This window comes from Falco punctatus (assembly GCF_963210335.1).
Source record: "Falco punctatus genome assembly, chromosome: 7".
Lineage (NCBI taxonomy): Eukaryota > Metazoa > Chordata > Aves > Falconiformes > Falconidae > Falco > Falco punctatus.
Genome location: NC_137587.1, coordinates 50,182,644 through 50,207,322, shown reverse-complemented (window position 1 = coordinate 50,207,322; position 24,679 = coordinate 50,182,644). Strand labels below are relative to the sequence as shown.

General features: G+C 38.2%; 1 protein-coding gene across 1 annotated transcript; it reads left to right on the top strand.

The window, feature by feature from the left end:
- The first annotated feature begins 37 nt into the window (after positions 1-37).
- Positions 38-24,670, top strand: CHRNA5 (cholinergic receptor nicotinic alpha 5 subunit). The gene is made up of 6 exons (XM_080395536.1): positions 38-6,698; positions 15,789-15,940; positions 16,808-16,852; positions 18,153-18,262; positions 19,221-20,052; positions 22,431-24,670. Exons 1-6 carry the CDS (start codon positions 6,581-6,583, stop codon positions 22,590-22,592), a joined length of 1,419 nt encoding a protein of 472 aa, XP_080251662.1. The 5' UTR covers positions 38-6,580; the 3' UTR covers positions 22,593-24,670.
- Positions 24,671-24,679: the final 9 nt, after the last annotated feature.

Here is a 24,679-nt window from a genome sequence, read left to right as displayed (position 1 = left end):
TGAAAAGAAGGAGAAAGAACAAAAAGAGAAGGATAAATAGAAAATGAAATCAAGTGTTCTGTAGATAATATAGGACCTGCTTCAGTAAAAGATAGTCCGGATTTCTGTTTTGTAGAAGCCTACAAATATGCCATGGTGGACCCAGAATTACTTTTGATGAACCAGGTCCTTAATTGTCATTCAGCTAATTAGTTTACTGCTCCTTACATTGACCAATAATTGCTTTAATTCTTGGAACACTCTTTCTTTCATCTTCTCTTTTTTATTACGGAATAAAATTTAAGAAGAATAGTGATGAGTGTCTTTATTTCCTCAGTAATGCCTGGATCTGCACAATCTTGAGGGATTTAATCACTTTTAAACTATTAAAACAAGGTATATGCTAGTTGGTAAAGAACAAATATTGTGTTAGAATTTTGTGTGTATGTGTGGGGTTTCCTTTTAAAGTAGTGAAAAGGGCTCCTAAGTTTGAAAAATCATTTCACAAATACAGAATTAAAGTGCGCTGGCATGCCAAGTTTTAATTTTGGCCTATTTTGTTCTATAACGGGCTATATCAAACTGATGGTCTTGCAAGCAGTAGTGTTTTAAACATGCCCTGTAGCAAATGTGTTCAGTTTATCATAGCCTTTCATGAGTGCATGAGTTTTCTAAGAAGTTAGCCATGTAACACTATCTATATTCACACAAACTAGAAAGACATTTTACAAAGGCCATGTGAAAATGTTAAACAATCTTGTCAAAATACGAATTAGGTAAACAGAATAGTGCGTGATTTTTCAGTCCGTGTTGACTATTTTACATTTTATCTTGGAAGCAAATTGAGATGTTTTATATTTAGTTGAGTGTTGCTGATACTTCCCCAGAGAATTCTGTTCCCTTCTCTGACGAACAATGGTCTAGAAAACTAACCCATTAACCACTTGAGAAATAATAATATTTGTGCATGAATCAAAGTTACCATAATTTCTCTTCAGATTGTCCCTATACTGAATGCAAAAATAATAAGATTTTCAGATTAACAAAAGATCTTACAGTTCTGGACAAAAAAAAAAAAAAAAAAGGATCTGGAGTTAATAGAAGAGATGGAAAACAAGTTACTGAAAATTGTTTTGCACCCTTTCAGTCATCAGATGCAAACTGAAAAGCTCACTTGAGTGCCATGCTGAAATGAGGCCTTACCTTCTGAATTTCAAACTGTGACACTGGTGATCCAGCCCCTTCCTGCTGCCCCTGGATTGTGCTGTCATGTAGCTTTTGGGGTTATTTTGTTTTGGGGAGCTTTTATGGTGTGTGTTTGGGTGGGTTTTTTTTAATCCTGAAGGATAGCTGGTATTTACAGGATTTAATATGACCATTTAAAGAAATGAGTGAATCTATACAGTGGTTTATTTTTAATCTATCCCATGGACTTTTGACTGGTAAAATGTACTTTGTCAACATGGCCAGAAATTACCTTTAGTCTCCACAAAACCCATTTTTGAGCTCATTGCTGTAAGATTCACTGTTGAGAGCGGAGGGAAGGAATCTGACTTGAGGTGTCTGTGCTGCAGCTTGTGCGAATGTACTGCACTCGCCTTGGAACCTCTGCAGAGCGCGCGGCGTGGGTGGCACGGGTTCTGCGCAGGCTGCAGGACCTGCTTGTTTTCATTTTGTACTGAACTTAGTACTTTGTTAGTATTCAAATTTTATAGCTAATAAAAGACTTGAGTTTTGTTTGCACCTTGTACAACAGTGTATCTTCCAAATAGTAACGTAGGAATGATATTTCATGTAACGAGTCCTGAATAATTGCACACAATATGCAACGGGTAAGATTTAATCACCATTACAAAGGGTTGTACAAATACCTCAAACTCCATTTTTATGTAGAAGGTTCAGTGCTCAATCTTATTTTTTGATACCATGAATGCAATATATCAGCATCTTTGCAGATTTCTAGATCACTGATGATGGTTATACAAGTGCTTGGAATATGCCCTAAAAGCAGCAATGCCAAAATGGAGTTTTTTCTAACTTCTTAAAGAACACTTGAGACAAAATGTGATCGACTGCAGCAATGCTTCTGGTCTTCTAGGAAACCGTTAAAGCATCTGAGTCTTCGGTTCATCTATGTATGTAAATCATACAAAGCAATTTGTTTAGTGTACTAGTAGAAATATTACTAGATAGCTTAGGATATAGATTTATTAAAATATTTTTTCCTAAATGCTTCTGTTTCTAACAAAATGGGGATAACAAAGGTATTTTGAACTTTATTTAAATAATTACCAATAGCATTTATTTGCAAAACACTGCATATTTGCTGGTAAAGGAGAGCTTTGTAGATACTCAAAAGTATCTTTTCTCAAAATGTAGATACTCAAAAGTATCTCAAAAGATACTCAAAACTTTGTAGATAATCAAAAGTCAGAATTATTTAAATAATTTTCTGATCTGTATTCCATTATGTATTGAAGCATTGTGATAAGTTGTGTAGTTACGCTACATTTTAAGGTACCTATTTATTTAAAGGTTTTGTTTACCCAAAGTAAAAGTATTGTCAAATACTTTTTTATTTGAGTATTTTGTATTTGAGTATAATCTTTGAACAGTAATTATCAATTTAATTTGAAAAGCAACATCTCTGCTGAGTGCCATTAATAGCTGATGGTGAGACGAGCCCCAGTACCACCTTGGAACAGGCAAGTAACTCTAGCTGGCATTCACAGTCAAGGTGTACAGCAAAGCGCTGTTAAATTAGATTTAACTTCTGATTCTTTTCTGCACTTGAACCTAGGACAGTAAGCAGATGCTGGAGATCTTTTATTGACTAGAATCTTCTTGGGACTTCCTTACACTAATCAAAGTTCCTTACCTATTTTTCCTAGAAATAGAGCAGTGTTTGACTGCATAGGCCTATTGTGTTGATTCTGGCTTTGTGTGTTTTTTAAAAAAAACAACAAAAAAAAAACCAACAAAAAAACCCACCACCACTATCTGTGCCTTCTCTGGGAGTGGTTTGGGGATAAGTCGTAAGAACAGAAAAATGATTTTGGCGATACATTTGAGTTGTCTTTGCTAATAAAAATGATCTTCCTGTTCTTTGTTTTTTTAGTTGTTTTTTTTGTGTGTGTGTGTTTGTAGTGTTTACGTGGAGTTTACAGTGTATTACATAAGTATTTCAAATATTTAGCTATTGCTGTGGATTGAATGTTATTTTAACACCAGAACTTCATGTGGTGCTGTGGAAGGTGACAGATTTTTCAAATTAGGTAGAAGTATTTACTTGAAACGGTTCACATAATATGATGTTGGTAAACTTAAGGACTGGATATTTTATATATCACTTGAGTGCATGATAGGACTTGTTACGGCAAGTATTCACAAATAGACTGTCCTAAGAAACTGTGATGTGGTTTGTTATTCTAAGTAGTTTAAGAGATAATGAAAATACTGCTTCTCCAGTAATACCTGTGGTGTCTCTTGCATCTGTAATAACACATCTGTCAATATTAAAAACAAACAAAAAAAAAGTTAGCTTGTTTTCTAGATGACTGTATTCTGTTCAAATAAAGTCAAAATTAACTTCTAAGACTGCTTCTTATGTGACTTACTATATAGTGCACTGGAAGACAGAAGTATGCTTTCCTATTCCTCCAAACATTTGTACTTGTCAGAGTTATAAAAGCACCCAAATTGAGATGATAAAAGAAGGACTTTTAATGTTAAATTTGACTGTTGCTTCTGTTTTGTTACTGATTCCCAAGGTAATTATTTATACTTTCTGTTCATAATCTTAAAATTAGAGACAATGCTTCTCTACTGTGTTGTGAGAACAAGTATATTAATGATTTCAAGGCATGCAAAGTAACAGGTTTAGAGACCACAGAACTGTATGTGATACATAGGTAACATAGCTAAGGGTATATAAGACATCCAAGTCCAAGAAGTTAAGGCACTTGGGTACCTCATACACGAGAGAAATGATGTAGCTTCTGACTGAATGAGATGATAGACCTCACTTAAATGTTTTTCATTTTCTTTAGAGTATTTTCCATTTTTCTGTAGCAAAAGTTGGCCTGGTTTTCAAGTTTTAGTTGCAGTTACTTCTATTACAGTATGAAAACCTGCTAAAATAACTTCATCAGAGAGTTCCCTTATATAGTTCCTGGCTTTAATCTGGAGGAAATTCAGCTTCACAAAAAAATTTTTAGGGTATTTCTGATTTTACAAAGAAAACTGAGCAGCTTGCTCTTTTTATCTGTGATTAATTTGGCATTTGGCTTTCCAGTTAAAGTATTCTTCAGTGCACAGTAAAAGCTGCCATCAGCCAATTTACTGGAGATTCTCAGAACATACTTGAGTGGGGACCTTCAGACGTCAACTCCTGCTTGGAAGGACCCTTTGAAAGATAGCAGACATGACTCATATAATTGTTTAGGCTTTCACTTGATGATGAATATTAAACTTAACTTGTGCTGCTGTTAGTGTTAACATTGTGCTCTTGAGTTCAAAGCAGCAGGAAAAAATGGCTTCCTATTTATAACTATTCTTTTCTAAAACAGTAATAATACCCCATAATTAATGTGTGCCAGATGACGCTACGTAAAATATTTAGCAAAATGTTGGGCATGTAACCTAGACAGTTTAATCCTATTATATCTTACAGCATCTGTTTTGCCTAGCTAGGACCCAGCTGCAAACAAATTCATAGTTATGTAATAAAACCAGTTTGCTATGTCCTGCACATTCGAGTGGCAGCTATTTTTAACACTGTTAACTAGACATTATGGTTCTAAAATGCATTTACTGCAACACACATACACTGCTAACAGAAATACAGATTTTACGTGATAACCTCATGTCAGGATCACCAGGTGCAGTGGTGGACCAGTTGTTATCAAAAACTACAGATTTGCAACTTCAGTAGAAATATTATCCGGTGATTTTTGGAGCGCTCAGAAAACATCGGAACTCTAATGTGTCATAAAAGGATAAGATAGGGTTTTGTTGTGCCATTCTTTGGGCTAAAATATATCCTTATTTGCTCTAAAGTCTTGGGTTGACTGCTGCATACACACTGAGCATTTCAAAATAAGAGCCATGTTGCATCCTTTAACACATATATATTTGATTGTGGAGGACAAGCAGTACACAAATGGATTTGCAGCATATAAAATGACCACATTTACTGCAGAGCATTCAAAATCAATACAATGTGTCACTGGCAGCGTGCTGGAAGAAACTAGTGTGTAAGCATCCTTTTTTGGATGGCTTGCACAGACTGCATTATGTTTTGCACAGACATGTTCAACCTAAATATAGCTGCAGAATAATACAGCAAACCACGCGTTTAAGAATTAAGAACGGGATTGAAATGCATAAGTGCTCTGTTTTGGTCATCGGAAAGATGCATGATTTACACAAAGAGGCACGCTATTTTTCTGTAGAATGAGCAATTGCTATAAAAGAATGTTGATAATTGACAACATGCTTAATAAAATTACTACTTTGGGTAATGCTCATTTTAGGAAGCTACAAAGTTGCTGAGATTATTTGAGTTGAACAAGGTCCATCCTTCTGAGGAATCGGGTATGTAGCACTTTTCACACAGCCGTGGATTAACCCTGTGTAAAACCATTCAGCTTTCCACCGCCATGTGTACACTGTACATCTCCATTAGGCTGATTTAGGGAAAATTACTAATTATATTTCACGGCCGGTGCATTTAAAGTTGTCTTGCATAACAGCTTTTTATCTGACAGAGAAAAAAGCGAGGTTTTGTGCAGTTTGTCACACGTGTGATGGATCTCTGATGCACACAAAGACGGGAGCGCCCCGGCTGTGCTTGGCTTGCATCGGTTAAGGTCTATCTGGTTTTGATTGAAAGTTCAAAACATTCCGATTCAGAAACGTTCAGACACCGAGTGTTCCCCACGAACGGCAGCCAAACCGTGTTAACGTTTTCCTTTCCGCTGAGTATCACCGCGGCTGGGCCTCCGCCCGGCGGGGCCCCCGCTGCCGCGCTCCGGCCAGGCGCGGCGGGGGGCGGCTGGGCCCGGGGCGATCCCCCCGGATTCCCCCCCCCCCCCCGGCAGCCCTGCCCCGGCATTCCCCCCCCAGCCCGGCAGCACCGCCGGCAGCACACACACCCCGCGGCGGCCCCCTCTTCACCCGCGACAGCGGCGGGAGGCGCCTCCGGCACCCGCCGGCGGGATGGCCGCAGCTCGCCCTCCGGGCCGCCGCCGCCACCTGCTGCCCCCGGCGCCCGCCGCTCCCACCGGGGCCCGAGGGGAGGCCGCGGCTGCCGGCCGCCCGGGGCAGGGCCGCAGGGGCGCGCAGCCGGCCGTCAGCGGCGGGGCTGTCCGGGCCCCCCACACGCCTCCCGCGCAGCGGCGAGGCCGGACACCCCGGGACGGGCACCGCACCCAGGCCCGCGCCGCCACCGCCCCCCGCCGCGCGGCTCCGCTCCCGCCCCTCGCGCCCCCTCACGGCTTCCCGGCGGGGCGGGGCCAGCGGCGCCCGGTAGCGGCGGCGCCCCGTGGCTGCGCCCCGTCCTCGCCGCGGGGCTGCGAGGCAGCGGGGCCGTGTCCCAGCCATGGCCGAGCTCGCAGCCTGGCTGCGCTGCGGCCGCCCCCTGCTCCTCCTCACCTGCTTCTTCGCGCCCTTCCCCGGCCAGCCCGGGGCCGGCCCCGCCGCCCGCGCCCCTCCCGCGGGTAAGGCGCCCCGGGGCGGCCCCGTGGGGGTGAGGGCTGGGCGGGCAGCGCCTCGGCGGGGGCTGGGGGGTGTCGCGGGAGGGCGCGGCGGGCGGGGGCTGCGGGCCCCCCTGAACCCCGCTGTAGCCCTGCCGCTGCGCGGGCCAGCTCGGGGCGGGGGGCGAGGGGGCTGCGGGGCCTGCTGGGCCGGGCCGCCCCGCGGCGGGGGGCAGCGCCCTCCGTGAGGAGAAGTGAGGCGGGCCGGGGGGGTGAGGGCGGCCGGGGCCGCGGGGGCCGCGCATCGCGCCGCGTTTGCCCGCGCCGCCAACTTTCTCCCGGACGGGGCCGCAGTAAGGCTGGCGTCGCGGTGGAGCGGGGCGGGGGCGCGGGGCTGCCGCTGGTTTTCCGGGGAACGGGAAGGTGCCGGCGGAGCCCGCGCTGGCCGGGCCGGGCCGGGCTGGGGGAAGCGCCCTGGGCCGGGTGCGGGCGCTCAGGTGCGGGCCGGCTGTGCACCGCGGTTGTTCCGCATTTTAAATGCGTATATAACGCTTCGAAGGCTCGAAGTGTGACAGCTTTTGGCTTTCCCTCTGCTCACGTACTCGGACGAGGCACGGTTGCAGGTTTGCGGTGTGTGCTGCTTGCGTTTGCAGCTGGTGTGGAGGTAAACTTGCAGAATACGCTCTGATAATTGCAATATTTCATATGGACCTGGCTGCGCGTAAAAATGCCCCTCGCAAGAATTTATAAGAAAACTCTTTTTAGTTTGGTCATGCATTATTTCTTTGACTTCAAGGGAGTCGGTCTCGTAATTCAATCAGGATGTGGCTTTCGGAGTTGAAGGATGTAAAATAGCATGTGAAGCTAAAGCGTTTATAAAATTACACAAAGATTACAGGAGCAAAGTCAAATGCTCTGTCAAAGAATTATTTAGAAATAGTTTTTTCTAAACGTTGCTTTTCTATCGCTTGTGGATACATTACAAAGAGTGTTGCAGAATGTCTTGAAGTTGTGACCCCAGTATTTACAAGCAGAAAGGAAATTAATGAAAAAGAAAACTGACCTGTTTTTTTTAATGTCAGCTCAAATTCGAAAAAATGGTTTTAAGTACGGTTTAAGGAAAGTAAATTGTTTTGATATCTGGGTTTGAATTCAACATACAGATACTCCATATGTTAGTGCTGAATGTGATTTAAAAGATTATTCTTGTTCTCACTGTTTGGAAAAGCAGTCTTTTTCATCATGATAGAAGGTATCACTGTGTGAGATTATATTACCTTATATCATACATATGACAGTATGGAGTTACCTGCGGTCAGGTTAAGCCAAATTTTACCCTTTGGCACATGCCAACAGTTTTGACTTCACTGAGGACTGGTCATGTGTAGTAAGGATAAAATTTTAATTTCAGAATTTGTTTGCTCTAAAATAAAATGAAATTTGCTAATAAGAAGATAAAAAAAAATTACAGCTTCCTGTTATTAAAATACAGGGCAAAGAGAATTAATAACTTCAGTTGGAGTATCATGTATATATATATATATAGTTACAATTATTTTAGAGATATTGCTTTACATATGGTACAGTAATCACTTTAATGAATAGAAGTGATTTATGGATATGACTTTGTTTTTATGATACTTTAAGAGTGCTTGTAAATCAATTTGGTGTTTAGTTAGTAATCTGGAGGTGAGCTAACCCTTTATCCTGGGTAACTCTGATTTGACAAGACGAAGTATGTGCTGATTTAAAATACAGTCAAATTGCAAGTTTTATTCCTTGCTCTGAATCTTAAACTAACAGGTGAGACTTAAATGCAGAAGGTGAATTGAGATTAACAAGGACCTATAGCACTGTATTAGTCTGTGCCATGCAGCAGACCTGTGATAGTGTTTCCTTGGGAGTTCATACACCCGAATGTTTTCCATTCCGTTTAATAGATCAGATCCTTCTCCCTGCCCAAAAGGAAGCTGCAAACTTTCCTGCTTGTATGGATTTCTTGAGATTTTTCTCTTACAATATCTTGTGCTTGCTTTAGAGATTCTTAGGAAGAAAAACATGATCATTGATTTGGAGAAATGTCTGTGTTGATTTGTAGAAGGAACTGCGGAAGAAAGTACTTGCATTGTTTCCCACTTTTCAGGATAGTAAACCCTGATTTTTGTATGGTAGTGTATGTTCTGAAGTCTCCTACTCTGCATCCAGTTTTGAGCAGAGGAGCTGATTTCTAAACAGAGTATCTGATTTCAGTGAGTTTGTATGGGTTTTGTAATTTCACTGGATTGTATGTTCCAATGTATCCAAGACTGGAATTGAGCTGCAGGAGCAAAGTGCTTCTGTGGCAGAGGGTAATGGCAGCGCACAACTTTTGCAGAACCCAGGGCAGCTGCACTAGCAACTTTGTGAGAAGCCTGGGCCTTATGTGGTTATTTGCATAAAGGTCTTGTTTACATAAATTGTGGATTTGGGTTTACTTCCATGATGCATAGCCTCTAAATCTATACAATTAAATGGTTCTACTTTTAAGATTCTACATACCTGTTCTTCTTTTTACTCCTTGCACTATCCGTACTTGTATACACACTTCCTGCTGCTTGCATTCAGCATTCCTCCGTGCATCTTCATGGTCCATCTTCAGTCCTTACTAACAGATCAACAGTCAGTGGAAATGATGCAATAGTTAAAAGTGGTATAAAAAGACATGACAAAACCCTGGATCTGTTATAAGAAGTCCCCATGGCTTCAGAGTGACTGGAATTTTTACCCTGAGGCGGCCTGACATGAGGCAGCCTTTTTATGTGCCCCAGCTGTTGGGCAGGGGGAAGGATCACAGTTCTTCTGCCTGCTGAAAGCTGAGCAGAGAATTGAGTGTCAGTGAACTCACAAGGAAATGCTGTGCCACGCCACAGACCCGTAATGTTGCTGCTGGAGGTGGCTGTTGCTCAGGAGACTGCTGCTGGTGATAGCTTCACTGTAGAGTTTGGGAAGCTGTTTGGCATATTGTGTGTGTGTATTTACGACAGCACCCATAGCACAGTATTCAGAAAGGAATGGTTTGTGCTCCAGTTAGCTCTTAATCTGAAGACTGACCATCAATCTGTAGTTTATTGTTATCTATTTCTGGATTAGTTACAAACTTTGTGGCGGTATATTATGCTGCTATTAATCAGACTTGTAAGTGCAATCATTAATATGGGCCATAATTATCCCTTGATGCTAAGCTATTAGGGGATAGTTTAATTCCACTTTCCAATTTTCAAGCCGGAAGCTTTAATCTTTTAAGTTTGAGGTGGATGTAAGAAACCCGTTCCTTGCTTCTGATGTGCAGCTCTTGTGCCTCTGTTCATATTGGTAAGCGCTAAGCAATATTGCAGTTCAAAATCCTTAACAATTTCATGTCTGCAGTATGTAATTTTATTTTGCTATTTTATTTTTCTACTGGTTGGCAGGAGATTGACGTGCTAGGTAAGAGAGAAGGCAGGAATCCTTCCAGTAACTTGAAAGCCCTGGAATAAATGAAAAATCGTAAGAGTTCCTGCAGCAGTTAGCAGCTGCCAGGCATGTATTAATACACAGTGATAGAAATAAAAGGCTGCCACTTCTGTACTCTCAGTCTCTGAAATCACAAGACAACCTCTGAACAAAAGGAAGCAAAACAAATTTGCAAAACCCCACCAACAAGAAATGATCAAGAATAGCCACCTTTCATGTGTGTAGGTGTAGTGATGGGCTTTGGCTCTATTTTTTAAGCGGGGAGAAAAAGATGCTTGTAGGAAGTACAGAATGTCATAGCTGGCTTTTCTGACTTTTGTACAGTAAATTGAATAGAGTTAGTAATCCTGCTTTGACTTACAGGCATTCCAGTAAACATGATTTTGATCTTTCTAAATGCTGGACTGTTAGTGATTGGATTCCTGGCAGTTGCCAAAGCATAGGTGGAAAAGAAGGCAAATGAATGGAAGACCATACAGAAAGTATGACTCACGATCCTTTTTAAATGGAGTGGGGTGCCAGTCCAGAAATAAAACTTCCATTTTTTTACTTAATCTAATATATTACATATCTCTTCTGCTTAATGAAGTAGTGGTGGGAAGTTCTTTAAAATGTAAAGGGAGGCTTAGACAGAGAGATATCTGTGTGGTTAATAGTGAACATCATCTTGTTCTGCTTTTTACTGTCTGCTGCAATATAAATGTGACTTGCAGTTAGAACTGTCACCAGCTACCAAAATATTGTGATGTGACTAGATTCGTTTGGGAAAAAATGGGAAACATAAAGGAGGAAAAGCACTGATGCTTGCTGTAGAATAAGTTGGTTTGTAGGAAAGATGGGAAACTTTTTTTTTTTAATCTCAAAATGACCATTGAACAATTTTTAGAGTAAGCCTTGAACAGTTACCGTTGCGCTTCTAGACTTCAAAGTGCTTCCTTTGTTATAAATTGTGTAAAATGTTTTAGTTACAGAAAAAGAAAAAAGTTGCAGTATCACCTTAATAAATATACTAGTGTACTGAAGATGGGTGTACTATATATATTCATTCACCTTCCTGGGTTTTAGGCAAAATATTAGTTGTATTGTACTTTATAGTAGTTAATTTGTGGATAACAGTCTATGTGTTATGATAGCACACCAATAAAGGATCCACTGTTAACTGCAAAGTATGGGTACTTTGCCCTGTTTATTGTCCCTAGTAACGTTCTTTTTCATTATAGTGCTATATGATTATAAATCTGTGTTAGTAACACATATTATTTCTGAGTGTACATCTTAACATTAGGCTTCTAAAAAGTGACCCTTGCCCTTCTCCCATGGACCTCTTTTGAAAATGATTGAAGTAGCAATCCAGAAAAAACCTGAAATCATTAACACTCAATTATATCAAATAGAAAATGCTTTGAACTACACTGTTTAAAGTATAAGGACCAGTGTTATACCTGCAATCCCAGTGTGGTTCTTAGACACTTTATCTAAGGAAGTGCAGAGGAATATAGAGTTCAAAGAACGTTTTTTGGAGAAACATGGACTGTGGTGTTCATTTTTAAAAAACAAACAAAAATTTATGAAAAGATACGAGGTATAGCTGTAACCCTAAATATCTCACTGATAGTTCCTATAAAAAAGAATACTGCTGCTAAATCATACTAAGACAATAAGAAATTTCATCCCATAATGGTACAATAAGAAATAATGTCCACAGGCTTGCTTAGAATTGCCCTTCAAAAGCTACAGTTCCTCCAAGATTTTAGTTTTTAGTACAGTGAGCTAGTAGCAGGGGCGAATGCTTCCATAATCTCTTACAATCTGATCTAGTATGAGGGTTGTACCCCGGGCTGGTGGTTTGCTAATCTTGCCAATTGTGTGTTTTAACGTCTTTCTACTTTTCTCCAACCAGCATAGCCAGTGTGCTGCCTTAAGCCACTAACTGTATTTTGCCTCTTTTCCTCTCTTTTGTACCTTTTTTCTGCTTGCCACCATTTCTTCATGCTTTTTTTTATTAGTGCTGATGCCAATAATTAACCAAGAATTACACCCTTTATTATAATCTTAAAATCATACAGACACACAGAAAAGATAAATTAAACACATGCAGTCTCTGCAACAAGTGAGCTGAATGGTTCTATTAAATAAAATATGGAAAGGTAAGGATGGTTATTTATTTTATTTTTTGCTGAATCTTAACGTATTGTTACCATCTTCAGCCTTCTCATGGAGCTCTCCTTTGTATAAGCTGCCTTTTACAGATCAGTATGCCCCAGCTTATTAATAAACAGAATAAACTAAAAATATTAAAAGCATGGATATTTCTCTGATAGAAAAAAATTAGTTGAACTATATGGTTAGTAAATATGGTCACCTTAATAAGTCAGTGAGTATACAGTATGTAAAAGTGGTAAAGGAACATCTCCATTTAGCATAGCAGAGAAGATGCCGTGTTTTAAGAGAAGCTTAATCTGGAAACAGCGTGTACCCTGAAGATGCTGTATCGCTGTACAGGAGGTCATCTTACAGGAACACAGAAATGGTAAAAGTGCAACTTTGCCTCTGCATTGCTTCAAGGTCAATTAATGGAGAGAGAATGCCCAGCTGCATAGGTCATTCTCAAATTGTAGAAAAAAAATCAGCTGAGTTGTAACTGTAAAAGGGAAATGTAATTAATGCTAATACAAAAGTCAAGCGTTTATAAAACATTAGGCTGAAATATACACAAAACCATTCATAATTCAGGAAATAGGGATATAGAACTAAAGAAATTAAGTTGTGTCTTCAGGAAGCGTTCTTTTGGATGTCTGTAAAAAGCAGGACTTGGCAAATCTATGTATAGCTACAACTAAGAAAAATTCCTTGGATAATAAGGATACACTGAACCTAAGGTATCAATAAAAAGAAATACCTTCACAGATACTAAGTTAAAATGTAAATTGTGTGTGTGTGTAGTGTTCTGTTGCAGGATCATTTTTGGCAGCTCTTCTTAGTTTCTGTGTATTTTCATGTATCCACCTGAGGTATGCTTGGTGGTACAACAATGCAAGTTGCCCAGTAGTTCTTTGCTGTTACACAACCCGCATGTCAACAATCTTGAAATAGAAAGATGTTAAATTGTAGAGCATGTACAAATAATACATCGCAAAGAACAGTAGGTTTGTGAGTGAATGAAACACATAAACAGATAGATTTGTATTTTGAAATGCAAGGGGGAGCTGTCTTAAAACCCAAACACTGATCTAGCTTGCAACAAGAACTGTTCAGCAGCATGTTGGTATATGGTGAGATTTGGAGGGCAAAGGAGTCCTGCTGCTCCTGCTTTGCTGATCCTATTCCTTAAGCTGCACGCTGCTTTTGCTCCTGCTATAATGTTTCAGAGAAAAACTAGTTGGTGTTTGTAATAATAGTTCTCCTGGACTGCCTCAAATCTGCAGTGCAGAAGGCAGAGAATTCTGAGCTCTGCAGTGCTTTGGGTGTTTTGTCTGGAGGATTTGCAAATGCAGCGTTTTGCAGTGCAGCAGAAAGCTGCTACTGTCACAAACACTTTGAATGGGAGGGAACTTAAAAACTTACGTTGCCTGTCTTGGTTGTCTAGGCTGCAGTGGTTGCGGTTGCATAGAACTAGGTTTGGTCCATCTAAATGAATGGCTTAAATGGCGTTAGCCAAGTCTGTAACAAATGCAAACTTGATCGAATTCTCAGGTAGATTCTGCAAGTTGTGTTGAAATGAGAACTGATACCCTGTGCAAGTGTGATGCTGCCTGGCCTGCCTGACAATTCACCAATCCCAGGCAATTCTAAGATTTCAGTTCTCTTCAGTGTCTAATAGTTTCTGATTAACCAAATGTTGGTGGTAATGAACTTTAAATAGAAATGGTTTATACTGCCTTCAGTTGATCCTTTTGTTTCTTTTACCTTCTTTTATGAGAAAGGTTAAATGCTATCAGCGCTTTTTCTGCGTGTATTGTTCACTCCTTTATCTACTTCTGTTATGTTGACTAAATTTACCTCCCCAAACAAAATAACATTAATCTTTTAAATCTCTCCTTGTATGGATGACTCTCTGGTTTTAATCTGTTTATGACATTCTCTGGTGCTTTTCTGTTTCTGATACATCTTTTTTTAGATGGATGGTGTTAGTGAGTGCATCATTTCTAGAGAGGTCATGCCATACATTTATGTAATGATATAATATTTTAAATCTGCATTGAAGAGAGATGGTTGTGCACATCTTTCTTTGGTTTACTCTGTTCCTTAAACTGACTGTAATAATTGTTAGGACTTTTTTCAGCAGGTTAAATCTCAGCAGCAAAAATCTTTGTCTAGAGCATATATTCATGTCTTCTGGTGATTGTTCTGACGTCTGGGAATTGGAGACCCTTTTGGAGCCATTCCCTTCAAGGTGATGTGTCTAGCTTTGTGCTGCTTCTTGAGGCAGTGGCCTTCTTCAGGTCTTTCACACTGCCTTGAAAGCTGTTTTTATTTGAGTTACTTAACTAGACACCAACCTTGCTGGTTTTCCTCCCCTCTCTCCGTATCTTCCCCAGGTTTGTCCTTCTCATGTTATTTAGAGAATATAATTTTTTGCATGGGTTCTCATGATGGCGAAACCTTAAACTTTGCCTTTTTTTTGAGTAGAAGTGTTTCTCCTGATACACTTCCGTGAGACCACATTGGTATAACATCATTTTTTGTGGAATCTCAAAGATGAAGGATAGCCATTGCTTGATGAGGTGCTCTGGAACAACAACTTGCATCTCTCTTTTAAAGTCTGTGCTGCTCACTGCCTGAAGTTTCTGTATCTACAGTACTTTTTTTCCCCCAAAGCTCTGCATTGTATTCCATTCTGTCAGGAGACAAAATAAGTCATTTAGTTTTCACTTCTTTGTAAGCTTTACAAGTTTTTTGGCTGTTCCAGATCACCAGTTGGTCTCCAGGTGTTGAAATGATGCCTTGAGAACTATGAAAAAATATTAACTGAATGTATGCTCTTGCCTAATTCGAAAGGTGCCTTCCAGTCAGTGTAGCATTAGAATAGGTAGAGGACAGACTCGTAAACGGATTGGCACGTGCTTAAGACACAAAACAATGTGGGGGAAAAACTGCTCTATGAGCACTGCAAGGTTCATTCATCGTACATGTGACCAGACTTTAGAAGAAATAATGTCTAAAACATGACAAGACTACTGTTTCAAACTGGAGCACAAGTTGTGCAATGTACTAGAGACCTATATAGTGTAGATGTAGGCTTTGAAAAAGTACCACCTTGTTCTAGAATAATAGAACTTCAGTCCTTCATAGACAAGCTTTCAGTTTTAGAGGAGATCTGTAATGGCATGGCACCAGGTAAATGATACAAGTGTGTTTTGCCTTTATTGTAACTGAAATTATTTTAATGTTCTTGAGGAATAGATTTTTTTAAAGTGTGATAAATGTATGAAGATGTTAGTAAAACCAGGTTATTTTATAAAAGTCTTCTTCCAAGATCTTGTACATGCCTCCAGAAAAAAGGGGATAAGATGAGAAATTTAACTCTGCATAAACATAGCTGTAGCTCTTTGGACAGTGGAATGCAGATGTGCACAGTTTATTTAAATCAATGTTAATAAATTACTTTTTTGTTTTGTGTAGGTATATCTGAACCTTCTTTTATTGCTAAAAGTGAAGATCGTTTGTTTAAACATCTATTTGAAGACTATCAAAGATGGGTTCGTCCAGTGGAACGCTTAAATGACACAATAAAAATAAAGTTTGGCCTTGCAATCTCTCAGCTAGTAGATGTGGTATGTATAGTAAACAAGTTTGTTTATTATTTTCCCTAATTCTTAAAATTCTGGAACATAATGTCATATGAAATAGTAGCATATTTTAACTTAAACGTGCTTGATTAACCCTCCAAAATTGTTATCACTGTAATAAAAAAAATGCATTGTAGATTGGGGCATGAAGAAGCGATTGCAGATTGCAGAGAGGTTGAGAAGACAAATGGCTCTTATGTTTAGTGGTGCTTTCAGCCAGAAAAAAAAAAAAAAGTGAGTGAAAGTCTGAATTCTAGGGAATTGTGTTTTTATTTATTTATTTGATGGAAAACCCACATATTTTTAAACTTTATCGATCTCATTTTTATAAAATTTAAGAGCATTTGCAAATACTGCTCTTCCCCTGCTTCAGCAGCAAAAACCTCCTGTAGGCCTTCAAATGTGTCACTTTCACAGTAGTGAACATTATCTCTGGGCATTACCTGTGATGTAAAAGAGCTACACCAGATATTTTCTTTTCTCTTGATACTTCAGAATATTATTTTCAATTTGAATTCACTGTTTAAAGCTATAAGAGGAGTTTTTCTTCCACATGTTGGCTGTTCATTTGTTTCAGTAGAAAAACAGTAAGACTGCATAAATTACAGACAAATTAAAAAAATGGAAGGGCGGAAAGAGACACAGAAGAGGAAAAATACAACTTTTGACAGTTAATTAAAGGTCATAACTGTATGTTTACAAAGTTCTCATATAAACATGTTTATCAGTGACTGGAGTGCTTTCAGAAGTGTGGTTTGTATTTTAAATTACAGACTTCTGAGCTGAAGTAGCTAGTTACTATGAATATACTGTGCAGATTTTTTTAAAATAAAATGTGCTTTATTTTTATAGGATGAGAAAAATCAATTGATGACAACCAATGTCTGGTTGAAACAGGTATGTGTAAAATGTTGATGAAAAATTCTAAAGCTTCATAACTGCAAGCCAAAAGTTGGAAGAAAATTTTCTAATTATATATTCAAAAAAACTTAATTGTTGCATAGAGTTTTTTTTACATAGTATTTTTAAAAAATGTCCCTGGAAATACTTTAAAGGATTGTCATAAAACTGTTAAAACCCCAAAACTAACCAAACAAAAATGTAAATTGAAGACATTTACCTAATTAAAAGAAATCTGATACGGCATTGCACGGCCGTTTAATATACCAAGATGCATGTATCCAGCCATAAAAGTTACTGCTTTGATATGTAAGTTTTCTTTCAAAAACCATTAAGAAAAGTGTGGGCATGTCATCTTCACTTAAGAATTTCAGTTTTAAAGTTGTATATGCTTACTATTAAGAGGTACTTTTTCCTCTTAAGAGTATTTCTTTATGCGCAGGAAAAAGCCTCAAGCTTTATAATAATCAGAGTCCAGTGCTGAACTTAGTGTCCGCTATTAATTTGAGAAATGCTACACACAAATCGTTTTTGATTTAACTTAGAAGACTGTTTGCAGACCCTGGTTATACTTGCTAGCTTACTAAATTATTTTAGTTTGGGCTACTTCCTTTGTGTTTTTTTCCTGTTGCTTCCCATTCCCTTCTTTTCCAGTTACTGTAGTTTCAGGCAAGGTTTTTCTTTCCAGGAAAACTTTGATACTACTCTGCAAGTATGAGCTGGCAATACATCGATGATAACACTTTGTGCCCTCTTAACAGTTTCTGCAGAACTTGGTGCCATTGAGCCAGTTCAAATAAAATAAGAACTGACCTAAATAGGGATTTAAAATTCTGTGTGATGTTGAATTCTCAGAAACTTGAATTTTTCCTCTTGAGCTTTTAGTTCAATTATAAAATTACCAAAGTACTGCTGTGCCTAAGTAGGAATGACTGTTTTGTTAGTTGCAACATGATTTTATTTTTTTGCGATGAAAATGTTTACATTGCTTCTGAAGTCATTGATATTAATTCAGAACAAGTTTTTTTCAAATTTAATTGTCTAGATGTCATAATAGCTCTTATGTATACAAACTCTGGAAAATGATTTTAATATCTGAACTTCTGTACAGAAATACTGTCAAGTGGCTTTTAGAAAACAGATACTGGATGAGGTAAATAGATGTCTGTTCAGCAAATTCACTATTGTATGCAAATCTTAAAAGCCAGTTTATTTTTTAATTGCCTTTTTATCTATTTTCATCCATTTTTGCCCTGTTTAAATCAACTTCACAATAATACATCTCATGTATCCACAGGAATGGATAGATGTAAAATTAAGGTGGAATCCTGAAGACTATGCTGGAATAACATCTATTCGTGTCCCATCGGATTCTATTTGGATTCCAGATATTGTGTTGTATGACAAGTAAGATTTTAATCTTTTCATATAAAATTACCATCCAAGCAGCTTCTAGGAGGCTTATTGGATAGATATGCATGTACATTTAGTAGAGCAAAGAATGTGTGGAAGAATTTGCCTCTGAATGGAAATGCATTTTGTTGTCATGTTAACTGCTTACATGCTTTGCTTTGCTTCTGTGTGGAATTTCTAGTATTTTTGAAAAGTTTTTCCACTTCATCTTGTAAACTTTTTTTTTAATTGGAAAACAGTGTCTTGCATAGTGCTGGGTACAAACTGATAGTGTATGGTAAAGGGAAGGAAGCAACTACTTCATGCTGGTTTAAGTCTGATTCAGCATGGATTTAAAATTAAGTACACTCAACTGTAAGGTTTTTCTGGTAATTTTTTGTGGCTTTTTTGTGATTTTTTTAAAATTTTTTTTTTAGAATTAACAGATCTCAGAAGCAACAACTTTTGAATTAACCTTTCTGCTCAACTCAGGTGCATGTACAATGTTTTTACATATCCTGAGTTGCTGAGTCAGGAAAAAAGGTTTTTGCAGTGATTGTAAAGTCAGGCTTGGAAGTGGCACACAAGTATTACTCTACCTGTTTAGTGACTTTTTTCTTCATTAATTACAAATTGGCCAAATTGAAAAGTATTTATATTGTATAGAAACAGCAGAGTTTGGTCATGCAGTTAAGGGTCACAATTTTCACAGTCCTTGGGACCACAGAAAGTTGCACAGATCTCTTCATGACTTGAAAATATTCTTTGCTCTTCCATAGCTGTTTACCTGTGTGATATTCAGACTGAAAAACCCCAAACCGTTGACTATGAACACAATCCAAAATTCTGGCTATGAAGGGGAGAAGGGATAAAAACGCTGAAATGACAATAACAAAACATCTTTTCCTATTTAAAAACTCATACCCCTCACGCCCCCATCATAATTGCATGCATATATCTCTTTTTCTTTCAGTGCAGATGGACGTTTTGAGGGAACATCTACGAAAACTGTAGTAAAGTATGATGGCACCATTGCTTGGACTCCACCAGCAAACTACAAAAGTTCTTGTACTATTGATGTAACCTTTTTCCCCTTTGACCTCCAAAATTGCTCTATGAAATTTGGTTCCTGGACTTATGATGGCTCACAGGTTGATATAGTTCTTGAAGACTACGATGTTGACAAAAGAGACTTTTTTGATAATGGAGAATGGGAAATAGTGACTGCAACAGGGAGCAAAGGAAATAGGACTGATGGGTGCTGCTGGTATCCTTTTGTTACATATTCATTTATAATTAGACGTCTGCCACTTTTCTACACGTTGTTTCTCATTATTCCTTGTATTGGGCTTTCATTTCTAACTGTCCTTGTCTTCTATCTTCCTTCAAATGAAGGTGAAAAAATTTCACTTTGCACTTCAGTACTGGTATCTTTGACTGTTTTTCTTCTTGTTATTGAAGAGATTATTCCATCATCTTCTAAAGTTATCCCACTTATAGGAGAGTACTTGGTGTTCACTATGATATTTGTGACATTGTCTATTGTGATAACTGTCTTTGCTATCAATATTCATCATCGCTCTTCGTCTACACATAATGCTATGGCACCTTGGGTTCGCAAGATATTTCTTCACAAACTTCCCAAGCTGCTTTGCATGAGAAGCCATGTGGATAGATACTTTGCTCAGAAGGAGGAAACAGGAAATGTGAATGGATCAGAATCATCTAGGAACACCTTGGAAGCAGCTCTAGATTCCATCCGATACATTACAAGACATGTGATGAAGGAGAATGAAGTTCGCGAGGTAGGGTGTATTGGTCATATTACACTGATTTTGTAGAACTGGACATTGGAAAACCCAGTAATGGTTTACTATGCACTTGCATATTAAATATGTGCTATGGGATTTCCAGTTTTTATACGTCACTGAAAGTTGTGTAATGTATTTCCACTGGAAAGAAGTACATGTGGTGACGCAAGTCGAGGTGGACTTAAAAGAAACACTATGTCTGCATGGCTGGGTTCGGACAAAATGGCCTTTATTGTTTATACAAACTATTTATATACCTTAGACAGTGCAGGTGTTAGACCCTGATAGGTTTTTGTGTCCTTCTTGGTTGCTATTTGCTGTTGCTGTAGGTGCCCGTATGCTGCGGTTCTAAGTTCCGATTCTTCACATCCTGTTTACATACCTGACAATTTGTGGCCGTCTTAAAGGTACACGGCTAAGTCTTTGAGGTCAACTAACTTATCTGCAGACCTCCTGCAGACCCCAACAGGTACAAGTATGGTACGATACTGAGAATTCTTATAGATATTGGGCTGATGCAATACAGACCTTTGGTCCCTGGGTTCTTCAAAAGGTTTTTGCTTTCTTCTAGAACTAAGTTCATGTTGTTGATTACACATTGTCAGAGATACTTGTCTGTTACAGGAACACTTCTCCCTACAGTGCTGCTAGATCGTATTTTCATGATAAGAAAAGAAGCTATTTTTCATTTTAATCTGGTACCTGAAGGCTATCTGAAAAATGCATTTGGCTTTACGTTTTCAGAATAAATACTGCTAATCCTTATTTTTCAGCTTTCAATTCCAAGTAAAACCAGTTTTTAATGCCCTAACTTATATTACTTTAAGTACTAGCTATAGCCCTATGTTGGTCATTTTGTGCTGAGGGCAAACATGGACTAGATGACTTCTTGAGTATTCTCTTCTACCCTTATTATTTGTGTCTAAGTTATATCAAAAGATGTCAAAGGCTTTTTTTCAGTCTGTACATTTGCAGTCTGAACTATCTTTAATGGATGCTTACACGATTTGGATAAGAGCATTATGAATCTGTTTTCTTTCCATACTTTTTAAAACAGCACCATTGGTACACCAGAGACTTAAATGCTAATGTCAGGCTAGTGTAGAAATACAGAAATTTGTTGTGTGGTCTCATGATAGTGCTATCTGTTTCTGATGGCAAGGACTGAGATCCTTTCAATTTATATGGAAATGACTGTCTTCAGAAGTTGCTGAGAGCGTGTTTTCACATGTCAGCCTAGGAGTAAGCTAACTCTTCTAATGTACCTTCTCAGGACTCAATTCAGATTATCACAAGGGATCCAGCCTAGATTTTGAATAAATGCATCTATGGTACTGTTATAACAGCGTCTAATACCCTGCATTGTATAAACACCACAAATAGAATAGTTTGCCATTAAATACATAACTTCCTGGAAATGAAAGGTTGGTTTTCTTTCTCTTACTTGAACTTACTCTGTTTGCTTGTAGTGACAGGGGAGGTGATAAGTATTTTGTTTTTCAGGTGTGATGTTGTTGTGACTTTAAACATCAGAAATTAATATACAGCTGACTGGGAATTCACTTTTATTTTTATTATTTGGGCTCCAGAGAATGCAAGCTTTAATTGCAAAAGTTGTTAATAAAAACTACACAGCTAGTGCTGCTATAGCCTTACCTCTTAGGAAGCAGTAGGCTTGGGAAATGTGGATAGCTCCAGTTCAAACTGAAGGCAATTGTCTGGCAAGGTTTTAGCTTGCTTGCACAATTATATTTGCTATCCTTGCAAAGCTGTGTACAGATATGAATAATCCTATTGAAAAGAGAAATAGTTTTGAAAGTACTGAGTTTTCTCCCTAGTGTGTGATTCTGTGCAGCAGTAACTTCACAGCTTTCAGTTCTTGTATGTAACACAACAGCTGCTGCCTACTGTCAATTTTCTTTAAATTTTATTTTGGTTTGGGTGTTTTCTTGTTGGGTGTTAGTTTCTGGGTTTTGTTTGGTTGGGGTTTTTTTTCACAACTTTTATTTCTAGCCCCTGCCCGGGAATTCCACTATATGATGAGGCTGTGGCGTGAATTCTCAGTGCTGCAGTATATTAGAAAATTCGTACCAATTTTATCTCCCGGTAGCTGAGAATGTTCCACGTTTATCAGGGTCAGTTTCTGCATTCATATGTAATATTGGCCTATATAGCTTACCAATCTTTATAGAGGGAAGTTTGTTCCTGTTTTAGCTCATGGTGCAATTATAAAAAAGATATTAAAGTGGGTTACCAAATGGACCTGATTGGAAAAAAACATACTGTAAAATGACTGAGAATTGCAGGGTTTGTTATTGTGTTTTTACCTGTTCTCTGCATACTGACCAGCTCTTATGCTCTTTGTTTTTTAGGTTGTTGAAGACTGGAAATTTATTGCTCAGGTGCTTGATCGAATGTTCTTATGGACTTTTCTTCTGGTTTCAATAATTGGATCACTTGTGTTATTTATTCCTGTTATTCATAAATGGGCAAGTATAATAGTACCTACGCATATAGGCAGTACAAATGCATAAAATATTTTTTCATTCATCTCCTGCTAATATGGCTCTAAAAAGTTTTGCAGTAGCTCTATTTCCATGCATGTTCTTTGAGGCACGTTTCTGATAGAGTAAAAAAAATCCAAACCCAGGAAATTATTTTTATATTGAAGCATGGCATCCCTAGGACACATAGAAGTCAATTTGCTTATTGCCAATCTACTAAGTTACTTCTCAATCAGGTCAGAATTAAAAGGACCTTCTCAAGCACTTGCATGTATGATATATCAAATAAGTGCATGCTGACACCTACTGTGAAATAGAAGGATTTAAAAATTTTAATGATGATGATCACTGTATTCCAATTATTAAGTTACTATATAAATTGTTGAGTATTAAATATGAGCAAATATTTACTTAGTAGTGTTGCTTATTTCAATTTACCGTAGTATGCAAAGGTGAATTTTTATCAGCTCTCTTGAATCGTTGTAAAAGTATAAAGTTTCTACAGAGTAAATTTAAAATAATAGTAAAAATACCAGTTAAAGTTCCCATATATTTAATATATAAGTAAAAACAGTGATTTGGCTATGTTTTGCCTTTATAAATTTGCAGTGGAGTTTGCTGCTAAATTTAAAACCTTGTGAATTCTATCATACTAACATGAACATCTAATGCAATGCAGTAAGCCTTAAAATGCCTACAGGACACATAGCTCTGTATCAGCTATGGAAAGGAAGGCAAAGGAGTTCCCAAGTTTCACGAGTGTTCTAATGGGCCAGAACATTCAGATTTCTTTATTTTTGATGAAGAATTTGATACAGTATATTAGTTGCAAATGTTAATAGTTTCCTGTCTCTGTGTGTTTCTCAGAATTAAGTTTTTAAGCATGGTAGAAGGAATTTGGGGAATGCCTTTCTGAAGGAAATGGGTTAAAAATTATTTTGCTGTGTAACTAAATACAGATGATTACTTTTTCATACATTTTTTAAACCGAAGTTAGAAAGCTACCATTGATAGGTTCTCTCGCTTATAGAACTGTGTGTAACTTCAAGCAGTGAGGGCTTACAGCTTACCATACCTTTTTCTGACAGTGTTGAAAACTAACTTGCAACTTCTCAATTATTCCATTAAAATATATTCTTAAATACTGGTTTTAAATCTTTATGTTCATTCTAATGCCACCTTTCTTAAAAGCTTTATTTGTGGAAGACACTCTAAAATGGATGACTGTTTTCCTATACCAAAGTTTTGTCAGTGTACTTACTAATATAGTTGCATCCTGCAGGGCTAATATAATAATGCCAAGTTAGAGCAAGTTTTTATTTGCTTGAATTACTACATTAATAATAATATGTTTAGATGAGAAGTTGAATGTAAGTTGTGGTATCTTTGATACTGCAAGCTTTCATTGTAGTTACGAATTTGGAACACTTAAATATAATTGAACATTTACTTCAACTTGTCACCTGTAGGACATTCTTGGTTTTGTGTAGCTTTTTAAGGCTCATAGGCATGGAAATGATGCCAGACAAGCCTTTTTTTTTTTTTTTTTTTGTATACCGATTTATAAATAATTCTGATTGTGAAGGGAGTCACTCTTCTTCAGTTATACAATTACATCTGGTATTGGATATCCATGTTCCCTCTGTTCCTATCATAATACATTTTAAAGGTGAATTTGCAAAGATTATCTGTTTTAATCCATTAATATAATAATTTTAACTTTCTCGGTATTATTGATTAAACAATGCATCAGTGAGTTTCTCCATGTGGAAGCTGCAGAAATACTTCAGATATATTTCCTCTTCAAATGCAAAATTCCTTTTTATAGTCCTCCTTGGGTTTGAATTACTGAAGTTTACTCTTACCAGAACAGAAAGCAACACAAGTAAGACTATGAGTTATATATATATATATAAACAAACTCCCCACCTCATCTCTTTCCCCTTGCTAAATGATATCTGTAGAATGCCCAATTATAGCATAAAGTGATTGGCAGCGTATTGGCCAGTGGAGTCCCAGTCTTTATACTAGTAACTCACAATTTTTGCAAATGCATGAATTTCTTTTAGTCACTTCTACAATCTGATTTTGATAAATACGGGTAACTGATAGAATGT

Excerpts from the sequence above, each read along its gene's own strand:
- CHRNA5 (XM_080395536.1), top strand. The coding sequence starts at position 6,581 with ATGGCCGAGCTCGCAGCCTGGCTGCGCTGCGGCCGCCCCCTGCTCCTC. Across the intron at positions 16,853-18,152 it reads CCAATGTCTGGTTGAAACAG|GAATGGATAGATGTAAAATT; the intron begins GTATGTGTAAAA and ends ATGTATCCACAG. Across the intron at positions 20,053-22,430 it reads AGGAGAATGAAGTTCGCGAG|GTTGTTGAAGACTGGAAATT; the intron begins GTAGGGTGTATT and ends TTTGTTTTTTAG.